Below are 12,468 nucleotides of genomic sequence, written 5' to 3' on the forward strand. Positions count from 1 at the left end.
CCTGCTGGAATCACAGAGTTACAGCAAAACAAAGTGTTAAGACCCTATTAGTCGCCTCTTACGATCATGCAAGGGTAAGACAATGGTTCCAATTCTTTACAGATCGCCCAAGAACCACATGGGGCATAAAACAGTAAAAGCAATATTTTCAAGTCAATATAAAGATGATCATTTGACCCAAGTTTTATAAAATTCCTTCAAGGGGTTTAGGAGATATAGAGCGGACACAAAATGGCAGTCTCAAACCTTTGACCTTGAGTTGTGACCTTGACCTTGAATCGACAAGGCTGACTCACGGGTTCTGCACATCGTCTTGATGAGGTGATCATTTGACCCAAGTTTCATGAAAATCCTTCAAGGGGTTTAGGAGATATGGACCTGACACGATTTTGTTACAGACGGAAGGACGGACGGAAGGTAGTCTGACGGAAGGATGGACGGACGGACGGAAGGACGTACGCAGACCCTTCCTATAATCCCTCTGCCACTGCGGGGGATTAATAAGTGACAATGTAAACTATTAAAACATACTGTTCTGAGGAAAGGCAAGGCAACATCCTGACGTCTCATTATGCGGAAACATAAATCTTGATCCATCTTCAAACAGTCGTGTGTGTAGCTATACTTGGAAAGTGGATACTCACTGAAAATGTATGATGAAATATCCACATGAAATCATCTACTGTAAAATCATTTAATTTCGTGGGCATGAAATTTCGTGGTTTTGGTCAAAACGGCAATTTCGTGGGGATATGAATTCGATGATTTCAACTTTTGAACATAAAACAAATGGGAATTTTACTTGTTCATTAGGATTAAATTTCGTGGATTGACTCAACCACAAAATCCACGAAAATTAGTAACCCACAAATATATAAGATTTCACAGTATTTTACAAAACTGAAATAACTGTCTGCAACAGAGGCCAGAGCAAGAAGACCTGAAGACAGACATTACAGGATTTGGGGTATGGTCCTCCAGAAATGCTAATGAATAAAGAAATAAGTCTGTTACATGTTAACATACATTTGATGGGTATAATCTAACCCACCTTGAAGTAAACCATACATATAGAAGTCTGCTGCAGGCCCCTCCCTACCTTAGGGCCAGACAGATAGCTTTATCACTGTGAAAATACAATAAAATCCAGGAATGTAATTCTTTGCCACTATATTCGAAACCTACCAATGTAATTCTTATATCTGCTTCATGTATCATATTTTGATTTTCATTTTTAACAAGAGCAACGCCTTACGGGTGCAGACGCTCATCTGATTTTTTTGTCTCTGTATAAAAGAAATATTGTCCAACCATGATTTTCTAAGTCCAAAAGGGGCCATAATTCTTGCAAAAAGCAATGTAGAGTTATGGTATTGGCTGTGCAGAGTCAGCTTTTAATGGCGAATAACTGCTCCAAGTTTTAAATTAATAGCTTTGACCGTTAAGGAGAAAAGTTGACCTAAACGCAAAACTTAACCAAGAAATTTTGATATTTTCTAAGTCCAAAAGGGGCTATAATTCTTGCAAAAAGCAGGATGGAGTTATGTATCTTGCTGTACAGAGTCAGCTATTGATGATGAACAAGAGTTGCGAGTTTTAACGCAATAGCTTTGATAGTTTAGGAGAAAAACTGACCTAAACACAAAACTTAACCAAGAAATTTGATTTTCTAAGTCCAAAAGGGGCCATAATTTTTGCAAAAAACACGATGGAGTTATATATCTTGCTGTACAGAGTCAGCTTTTGATAGTGAACAAGAGTTGCAAGTTTCAAATCAATAGCTTTGACAGTTTAGGAGAAAAGCTGACCTAAACATAAAACTTAACCAAGAAATCTGATATTTATTAAGTCCAAAAGGGGCCATAATTCTTGCAAAAAGCAGGATGGAGTTATTTTTCTTGCTGTACAGAGTCAGCTATTGATGGTGAACAAATGTTGCAAGTTTTAAAGCAACAGCTTTGATAGTTTAGGAGAAAAGCTGACCTAAACATACCAGGCTGACCTAAACATACCAGGCAACGCCGACGCCAACTCCGATCAAGTGATGACAATAACTCATCATTTTTTCCCCCAAAAATCGGATGAGCTAAAAACTGCTATATAAATGTCTTTAGAGTCCATTAAAGATGTGCTAAAGCACTTTAAAATCTCAGTGACACTGGATTCTGAAAAAGATCACAAACAATAAAGTCAATTCTTCTTTTGAGAGTAAAGGTGATCTTACTTGAGAAGGTATTCTGATCTGTCATTGACTTTAAGGATGAAATCCACAGATTTGAGAGACTCTAGCATATAACTGGGCATGGAACCAGTCAGGCAGCTGTACAGGATGTGGTTTATGACATGTTCCACTAGACTGTGTACTGAAATGAAAGCATCCGTTACTTTAAACTGCTCATTAATCACTGAGCATAGAACCAGTCAGGTAACTGTACAGCTAATGGTTGTTCACATGTTCCATCAGACTGTACACTGTATAGGTTTCGAATAAGAAAAACAGTCTTTAAAGTATATACACCATGTTTGTCACTCAACAAGGACATTGCAGCTTCATACTTATGTTGGGCTTATAACTATCTCCATGTAAGACATAGAAGAACTGGAATTACCTACGAAGTGGACTCAGAAGTAACTGAAATAATCACATGTCATTTTCCTAAAATGATCTTAAATAAATCAGCATTAACTAAACTAAAACATTGATTTCCTTTTTGCAAGTAAATTATTATTACTAATATGTGTAACAGAACCATTTTTCTATAAAAGTAAAGAATGAAAACTGACTCCAAAAAATGGTAAAATATCTTACCATCACTTGTGAATGAAAGAGGTTCAGTGGCGTACTCTGAATGGACAACAATCTTTACAGACATTGGTTCTTGCTGTTTATTGCACATTGGACTGACTATAAAACCCAGGTTTGTTCTCTCATCTGTAGATTTGTACTCATTTTTCAACCTGGTGATAGAGATGAAAAAATGTAAATAATTTAATTTAGTTTGTAATACTATATTATTCAATAATACTGCTGGGAAATATATGTCAAACACAAGAGCACCGCCTTGCGGGTGCTGACGCTCATCTGACTTTTTTTTGTGTAATAGAAATATTGTCCTACCCATGATTTTCTAAGTCTAAAAAGGGGCATCATTCTTGCAAAAAGCAAGATAGAGTTATGTTTCTTCATGTTCAGTGTCCACATATGATGGTGAAAAACTGTTGCAAGTTTTAAAGCAATAGGTTTGATAGTTTATGAGAAAAGTGGACTTAAACATAATACTCAAGCAAGAAAATGATTTTCTAAGTCCAAAAGGGGCAATAATTATTGCAAAAAGCAGGATGGAGTTATGTTGCTTGCTGTACAGGGTCAGCTTATGATGGTGAACAAGTGTTGCAAGTTTCAAAGCAATAGCTTTGATAGTTTAAGAGAAAAAGTTGACCTAAACATAAAACTTAACCAAGAAATCTGATATTTTCTAAGTCCAAAAGGGGCCATAAATCTTGCAAAAAGCAGGATGGAGTTATGTTTCTTGCTGTACAGGGTCAACTTATGATGGTGAACAAGTGTTGCAAGTTTTAAAGCAAAAGCTTTGACAGTTTAGGAGAAAAGCTGACCTAAACATAAAACTTAACCAAGAAAACTGATTTTCTAAGTCCAAAAGGGGCAATAATTATTGCAAAAAGCAGGATGGAGTTATGTTGCTTGCTGTACAGGGTCAGCTTATGATGGTGAACAAGTATTCCAAGTTTCAAAGCAATAGCTTTGATAGTTTAGGAGAAAAGTTGACCTAAACATAAAACTTAACCAAGAAATCTGATATTTTCTAAGTACAAAAGGGGCCATAAATCTTGCAAAAATCAAGATGGAGTTATGTTTCTTGCTATACAGGGTCAGTTTTATGATGGTGAACAAGTATTCCAAGTTTCAAAGCAATAGCTTTGATAGTTAGGAGAAAAGCTGACCTAAACATAAAACTTAACCAGGCAACACCGACGCAGACGCCGACGCCGACGCCGACAACCGCTCAAGTGATGACAATAACTCATCATTTTTTTTCAAAAAATCAGATGAGCTAAAAATGATTAGAAGCTGATGAATATGTAACAACACAATCTACATATGTTAAATAGCTAACTTTAGATATACTAGTAATATGAACAAGAGCTGTCGGAGGCCATCAACGCTCGACTATTCAACAGCCTTGTCAATTGAATGAATATTAAAGTCAAAAAGGGGCATAATTTTGTAAAAATGCAAAGTAGAGTTATGGAACCTGTACACTGCATGTCAGATTATCACAGTGAACAAGTGTGTGAAGTTTCAATCCATTCCCATTAGTGGGTACTGAGATAACAGCTTACATATAAAACCTTGACCAAAAACTTCTAAGTCGAGAAAGGGGCATAATTTTGTAAAAAAAAAATTAGAGTTATGGAACCTGTGCAATGTAAGTCAGTTTATCACAGTGAAGTAGTGTCTGACGTTTCGATCCATTCCCACAGGTGGTTACTGGGATATCAGCTTACATACAAAAACATAACCAAATCGGGACGCCAATGCCGAAGCATGGGTGAGTCCAATAGCTCTACTTACTCTTTGAATAATCAAGCTAAAAAATGTATGACAATTGCTACAGCTTACAATCTATGTATCTAATATGCCAAAACTAATTTCCTGGTTGTTTATTTAACTTCATTCAAGACAACAATTTTGAAAATAAAAACAAAATAGACAAAAAAATCCAATGCTTTAAAAACAAATATCAGCCAGCTCGTTTCTCACAGGAAGCAGTACTCGGAAGCTGTTCAACACAGGTAGTGCTTGGAAAAGGAGCAATTAGGCTGTCTAAATAATTTATACTGTGGAAACTTTTTTCTCCTACAGATGGAGATCATGACGATAAACAAGTGTTCAAAGTTTCAAAGCCACACGTCAAACAGTTTTGACAAAACGTGGACTTGTACGAAAACTTTACCAATTTTCATGTCCAGAGAGGGCCATAATTCAGCCAAAATAGTTGACAAGCAGGGCTCCGGAAATTTGCCGGTTTGTCTGTTTTGGACCGATTTTTGACTTTTCAGACCGATTCGTGAAGTGAAAAAATGAAACAAGAGGGCCATGAAGGCCCTGTATCGCTCACCTGACCTATTGACCTAAATATCATCAAGATTAACATTCTGACCAAGTTTCATTAAGATGTGGTCATAAATATGTGTTAACTAACTTTTCCTTTGCTTTGACCCCGTGACCTAGTTTTTGACCCAACATGACCCAGATTCGAACTTGACCTAAAGATCATCAAGTTTAACAGTCTGACTAAGTTTCATAAAGATACAGTCATAAATGTGGCCTCTAGAGAGTTAACAAGCTTTTCCTTTGATCTGACCCCGTGACCTAGTTTTTGACCCAACATGACCCAGATTCGAAATTGACCTAAAGAGCATCAAGTTTAACATTCTGACTAAGTTTCATTAAGATTCAGTCATAAATGTGGCCTCTAGAATGATAACAAGCTTTTCTTTTGATTTGACCCCGTGACCTAGTTTTTGACCCAACATGACCCAGATTCGAACTTGACCTAAAGATCATCAAGTTTAACATTCTGACTAAGCTTCACGAAGATACAGTCAAAAATGTGACCTCTAGAGAGTTAACAAGCTTTTCATTTGATTTGACCCCGTGACCTAGTTTTTGACCCAACATGACCCAGATTCGAACTTGACCTAAAGATCATCAAGTTTAACATTCTGACTAAGTTTCATGAAGATACAGTCATAAATGTGGCCTCTAGAGTGTTAACAAACTTTTCCTTTGATTTGACCTAGTGACCTAGTTTCTGACCCCAGCTGACCCAGATTTAAACTCGACCTAAAGATCACCAAGATAAACATTCTGACCAAGATTCATTAAGATATGGTCATAAATGTGGCCTCTACAGTGTTAATTAGCTTTTCCTTTGATTTGACCGGGTGACCTAGTTTTTGATCCAACATGACCCAGATTCGAACTTGACCTAAAGATCATCAAGTTTAACATTCTGACTAAGTTTCTTGAAGATGCAGTCATAAATGTGGCCTCAGAGAGTTAACAAGCTTTTCCTTTGATTTGACCTAGTGACCTAGGTTTTGACCCCAGCTGACCCAGATTTAAACTTGACCTAAAGATCACCAAGATAAACATTCTGACTAAGTTTCATTAAGATATGGTCATAAATGTGGCCTCTACAGTGTTAATTAGCTTTTCCTTTGATTTGACCGGGTGACCTAGTTTTTGATCCTACATGACCCAGATTCAAACTTGACCTTAGGATCACCAATATTAACATTCTGACCAAGTTTCATGAAGATATAGTCATAAATGCGGCCTCTACAGTGTTAACAAGCTTTTCCTTTGATTTGACCTGGTGACCTAGTTTTTGATCCCAGATGACCCAATATCAAACTCGTCCAAGACTTTATTAAGGATAACACTCTGACCAAGTTTCATTAAGATTAGGCCAAAATTGTGACCTCTAGAGTGTTAACAAGCTTTTCCTTTGATTTGACCTGGTGACCTAGATTTTGACCCTAGATGACCCAATATCAAACTCGTCCAAGATTTTATTGAGGGTAACATTCTGACCAAGTTTCATTAAGATTGGACCAAAACTGTGACCTCTAGAGTGTTAACAAGCTTTTCCTTTGATTTGACCTGGTGACCTAGTTTTTGACCCCAGATGACCAAATATCGAACTCATCCAAGATTTTATCGAGGGTAACATTCTGACTAAGTTTCATTAAGATTGGGCCAAAAATGTGACCTCTAGAGTGTTAACAGTCAAATTGTTGACGACGGACGGACGGACGGACGACGGACGACGACGGACGCCGGACACAGGGTGATCACTAAAGCTCACCTTTGAGCACTTCGTGCTCAGGTGAGCTAAAAAAATCGGTCCCGTAAAAATGAAGAAAAGTATAAATTTCGGTCTGAAATCTCAATACACGATGACCTGCCAAGCAGGAAACTGTTGGTCGCACCCTCAGATAATCAATGAACGTGTCACACAGTCTGATTGTCACCTTGATAATCGGTCCGTAATTAGCACGTGACGCAATCAGTGTTAGCGCGGCACATCCTTTAATGTTTGCAGACAGCCAACTGCAATGTATTAAACATTTTTGACTGGTTTCCAAATGTTTCTGACTGGATCCACTTCTTTTATTTAGAATCCGACAGTTATTTTTTGTTTCCAAAGGCTGTTTGATCACGGGTAAAAAACAAATGGTCACTGCATTTAATGAGACATCACACGAGAAACCGATATAAATAATTTTTAAAATAACTTGATTTGTAAAAATTACATGATTCATTTGTTGGGACTCCAGTTAGAAAATCGTCTTTGCAACCAGACTGTACATAAAAAAAAAAGAAAAAAAAGGAAGAAAAAAAATGGACTGGCAAACACGAATGATAAAGAAAACCGGAGTGGCGCTGTTTATCAAATCGATCTTTTAAAAATTGTTTCAAAATGAAAATTTGTTTATATCAGAAGAGAACTTTATAAAATGTAGTTGCTTGTTGAAGTACAATGCCAGCGTGATGAAATATCTGTGGCCAACCCACGTGGCCTTTTGGTACTACACATGCGGGAAATTCGATCTCAGCCTTCACATAACGAACACATTCGGTCCGCTGTAGTGTATTCTTAAAATACTGAGTATGTTTTGCAGAGAATATGTGTCGAGTAAATCACTTTGACGCATTGTATTTTATAAAATTCCGCCAAAGAATGAGGAAACATGTGTCTGCCATGTATACAGTACCGAAGTCATGTGCGTTGACTTTTAGACTAGTTAGGTACACGGTGTCAATGCCTCGGCAATTTTATCCTTGCAAGTTTTCTCGGAAAAGCATCGAAATTTAAATAAAGTAACGATCACACATAAAACTGAATAACTGTTATCATTGTATCGGTAACTTGCGGTGACCGGTAAATCATTTTTAATGCATGACATGCTTATTTCTTTACTCTATCAAGTTTTACAAATATGGTATATATTGGTAATGTGGTGGATGGGGTAGCGCCGATGTTTTGATTTTCGCTTCGGTCCGATTGAGTTCTCAAAATTTCCAAAGCCCTGTTGACAAGAGTTATGTACTCTTGCCTATAGACAGAGATCATGATGGTATACAAGTATCAAAGTTTCAACGCCACAGGTCAAATACTTTTGACAAAATTTGGACTTGTATGAAAACTGAACTGATTTCCAAGTGGTGAGTGGATAGCTCTACTTATTCTTCGAATAGTCAAGCTAACAAGAGCACCGCCTTGCGGGTGCTGACGCTCATCTGACTTTTTTTTGTGTAATAGAAATATTGTCCTACCCATGATTTTCTAAGTCTAAAAAGGGGCATCATTCTTGCAAAAAGCAAGATAGAGTTATGTTTCTTCATGTTCAGTGTCCACATATGATGGTGAAAAACTGTTGCAAGTTTTAAAGCAATAGGTTTGATAGTTTATGAGAAAAGTGGACTTAAACATAATACTCAAGCAAGAAAATGATTTTCTAAGTCCAAAAGGGGCAATAATTATTGCAAAAAGCAGGATGGAGTTATGTTGCTTGCTGTACAGGGTCAGCTTATGATGGTGAACAAGTGTTGCAAGTTTCAAAGCAATAGCTTTGATAGTTTAAGAGAAAAAGTTGACCTAAACATAAAACTTAACCAAGAAATCTGATATTTTCTAAGTCCAAAAGGGGCCATAAATCTTGCAAAAAGCAGGATGGAGTTATGTTTCTTGCTGTACAGGGTCAACTTATGATGGTGAACAAGTGTTGCAAGTTTTAAAGCAATAGCTTTGACAGTTTAGGAGAAAAGCTGACCTAAACATAAAACTTAACCAAGAAAACTGATTTTCTAAGTCCAAAAGGGGCAATAATTATTGCAAAAAGCAGGATGGAGTTATGTTGCTTGCTGTACAGGGTCAGCTTATGATGGTGAACAAGTATTCCAAGTTTCAAAGCAATAGCTTTGATAGTTTAGGAGAAAAGTTGACCTAAACATAAAACTTAACCAAGAAATCTGATATTTTCTAAGTACAAAAGGGGCCATAAATCTTGCAAAAATCAAGATGGAGTTATGTTTCTTGCTATACAGGGTCAGTTTTATGATGGTGAACAAGTATTCCAAGTTTCAAAGCAATAGCTTTGATAGTTTAGGAGAAAAGCTGACCTAAACATAAAACTTAACCAGGCAACGCCGACGCAGACGCCGACGCCGACAACCGCTCAAGTGATGACAATAACTCATCATTTTTTTTTCAAAAAATCAGATGAGCTAAAAATGTTGACAACGGATGCCTGCCCATCCATCTAAACTAACAGCTCACCCTGAACAATTCATTCAGTGTGATAAAAATTATGTAACTACTTACTCAGCAACCATCTGACAGAAGGCATCCGATTCTTCGTCTATGTACAGTTTCTTACGCAACTTCTCATGTCCCACCTGAATATAAATTATCATATCATTTTCATACTTGTTGAATCGATTGCCATTTTTAGCAGTATTTTCAGTACAAATGGCAGTTACCTAAACTAGCTAGTGTTACTAGACAGCAAATCAAAACAAACGTGTTCTCTACAAGCAACTGACTGCTACCCCTTCTGATTTTTGGCTATAGCTTGCATCACTTCAGAAATATTGTCTTCTGCCAACTAGTCACTAAACACAATACTATTCCTGGTAACTGGTCCATCTTCTGGGCTTTAATAATAAAGATCAATAATAGCTTTGCTTAACATATAATATATTAGTTTCTTGTTAAATCTTTTGATAAATGTTTTCTCGTAATGTCAGTCAAAGGTTTGTCTATTGATTAACGAAGTATAAAGTGTTATTGAATCCAATGTTTTCAATTACCTCCCTTTATGACTCTTAAGGTAGTTCTGCACGTTTGGATCGAAATTTTTTCTACAATGTAGATTTTGATTAAACTCTGATTTTTCAAAACTTCAGAATATACCTTGAAAATTCAGCAAATAAAAAAGATAGGGTCGTGTGCCTGATTTTTTGCTAGACTGATTTGAAAAATTTGGATCTCACGCAATATTTCATAATGGGAGTCAATGGGAAAATTATAACTTTCATAACATTTTCGCGAATAGAAATTTTTCTACAATGTAGATTTTGATGAAACTTCTCACAGTTCTAAATAAAGATATGGCCTATAATTTGGTTAAATAAAATGTATAGGTCCGTGTGCTTATTTTTGAGATATCTGACCAAGATTAAAGTTAACCGGACATTTCACGCTAATTCTAAGACATGTTTTGAATTTTTTAACGTGTCATATGTTTAAATATCATATTTTGACTTTAGAAATATAGCAAAAGCGCCATTGTAATAAATTTACTCACAGATTTCGATTAAATCATAAAATTAATTTCATTTCCGTACGCCGAATCCAGGCTTTATTCTACGTTTTCCGGATAAATGACGTTACGCCATCACTTCCGGTTTATCAAACGTGCAGAACTACCTTAACTGTGCATGTTCATGTGCAATACTGAAACCAGTATTTTTCATACCATATAATGATACATATTCCCTATCTGAATAGATGTAGCTTGTCTATCTATTTTTGACAAAAGATTATAACATTACGGATCTTTCCGCTATTTATCATATCACCATACCTGCAAACCTTAATGTTCCAATGATTAACAATTGACAAAACACAATGCTATTTAGGATCATTTAATATTAAGAAATACCCTGTTAAACTGATTTTCAGAAATACACCAAACAATACCTTGCTATCATCCACTGACATGTCTGGTCTAGATGGTATCTGATCTGTTTTAGCACCAATAAATTCATCAGGCATATCTGTATTATCCGACCTGCCAAACTCAAAGTCGCCGTCATCAAATGTAACCCAATCATTTCTATCCTTACTAACAACTGCCTCCTCTGGAGGCTTTGCAAAAAAGTAATTAGAAGAAGCCATCGAACTCGGTGTTGAAACCGACATAGTCCGTCCTCGTTTGTGCAGAGGGTCAAAATATTCCAAAGAAAAGTACTCTTTCTCCTCTGAAGTCATCACACCCTCAAAACCTAACTGTATTAAATCACTGTTGTTTCTCCGATGTGTTTTAAAAGAATTTTCACTCCCCGCAGCCTGCTGATCATTTTGATTACCTCCAGCTGCTTGCTGATTAAAGAAGTCCGATTCTGACCATGCGTCAAAATCAACATTTGGCACCAAATTAAAGCCATCTGACATTGTTCCTGAACTTGCAGTATCAGATACAGTTCTGTTTAAATGTGCTGTATTTACTGGACCTGTATTGGCACCAGCAGTGCTTGAGAAAGCATTCCCAGGAAGTCCTGCATAAAAGTTTGGATTCTGGGCTGGGAACTGATTCCCTAAGTTATATCCCACAAGGTTTCCTGCTCCTGTCTGTGTGTAAGTCCCAGGTAAAGGGGTTGTCGGAACCGATGTTGAGCCTGTACCAAAGCCTCCAGCTGCCATTTGTGATAGTGACTGATCCCAGCCATAAGGAGAAGGCATTGAATTTCTATTGGAACCAGGCAACTGCCGGCTACCCCATTCAGAACCGGTATTATTAGGCTGGTTCAATTCCCTACAAAGATAAAATTTTAATCCAGGAATTACCGAGCTATACTGTGAAACCATTTAAATTTGCTGGCATGAAATTTTGCGCAAACATGAGGAAGGACTGTTTTGCGCAGGCTTTAATTCGCGCATTTTCAATTTTAGCAATGAAAAATATAATAAAAAAATAACAATAGTGCGGTCTTAAATTCGTGCATTGGTCCTAGCGCGAAATACGCAAAAATTCATCCTACACGAATAACAAGAGCTGTCCATAAGACAGCCAAGCTCGACTATTCGAAATATTGTCACAGAAGCAGGAAATTATTACCCAAAATGTTAAATATCAAAAGAGTTTTAAGTTCGAAAGGGGACATAATTTGACCAAAATGCATATCAGAGTTATGGGACTTGATGCTATCAACTAGTTTTATAACCCCAAAGAAACATGTTAAGTTTCAATTCAATATCTGCATTAGTTTTGGGATAGTAACTTGCATGTAAAACTTTAACCAGAATTTTCTAAGTCCAAAAGGGGGCATAATTTGCTCAAAATACATGTTAAGAGTTATGGAACTTGAAACAGAGAGGTTGGTTATTGATCAAGAAAAAGAATAAATAAGTTTCAAAGCTATATGCCTTTTGGTAATAGCTGTATGTACTTGCACGCAAAACTTTAACCAGGATTTCTAAGTCCAAAAGGGGGCATAATTTGCCCAAAATACACTTCAGAGTTATGGGACTTGATTCTATCAACTAGTTTTATAACCCCTAAGACACATGTGAAGTTTCAATTTAATATCTGTAGTAGTTTTGGAGATAGTAACTTGCATGTAAAACTTTAACCAGGATTTTCTAAGTCCAA

General features: G+C 36.7%; 1 protein-coding gene and 2 long non-coding RNA genes across 9 annotated transcripts in view; all 3 read right to left on the bottom strand.

The window, feature by feature from the left end:
• Nucleotides 1-12,468, bottom strand: part of LOC123536860 (phosphatidylinositol 4-phosphate 3-kinase C2 domain-containing subunit alpha-like) — a 94,948-nt gene that overhangs the window by 71,601 nt on the left and 10,879 nt on the right. For all 7 annotated transcript variants that reach the window (XM_053528216.1, XM_053528219.1, XM_053528217.1 and 4 more), the window contains exons 4-8: nt 10,797-11,631; nt 9,417-9,490; nt 2,810-2,958; nt 2,225-2,363; nt 532-643 (exon numbers count right to left, since the gene is read on the bottom strand). In XM_053528216.1, coding sequence (XP_053384191.1) covers nt 532-643; nt 2,225-2,363; nt 2,810-2,958; nt 9,417-9,490; nt 10,797-11,631 — 1,309 coding nt within the window. The remainder of the gene's footprint in view (nt 1-531; nt 644-2,224; nt 2,364-2,809; nt 2,959-9,416; nt 9,491-10,796; nt 11,632-12,468) is intronic.
• On the bottom strand, nt 3,258-3,890 carry LOC128550087 (uncharacterized). Its single transcript, XR_008368046.1, has 2 exons — nt 3,616-3,890; nt 3,258-3,440 (listed from the first exon to the last, which is right to left on the bottom strand). It is a non-coding gene; the product is annotated as an uncharacterized LOC128550087 (long non-coding RNA).
• On the bottom strand, nt 8,508-9,331 carry LOC128550088 (uncharacterized). Its single transcript, XR_008368047.1, has 2 exons — nt 8,866-9,331; nt 8,508-8,690 (listed from the first exon to the last, which is right to left on the bottom strand). It is a non-coding gene; the product is annotated as an uncharacterized LOC128550088 (long non-coding RNA).

This window comes from Mercenaria mercenaria, chromosome 17 (assembly GCF_021730395.1).
Source record: "Mercenaria mercenaria strain notata chromosome 17, MADL_Memer_1, whole genome shotgun sequence".
In the NCBI taxonomy this organism is placed as follows: Eukaryota; Metazoa; Mollusca; class Bivalvia; order Venerida; family Veneridae; genus Mercenaria; species Mercenaria mercenaria.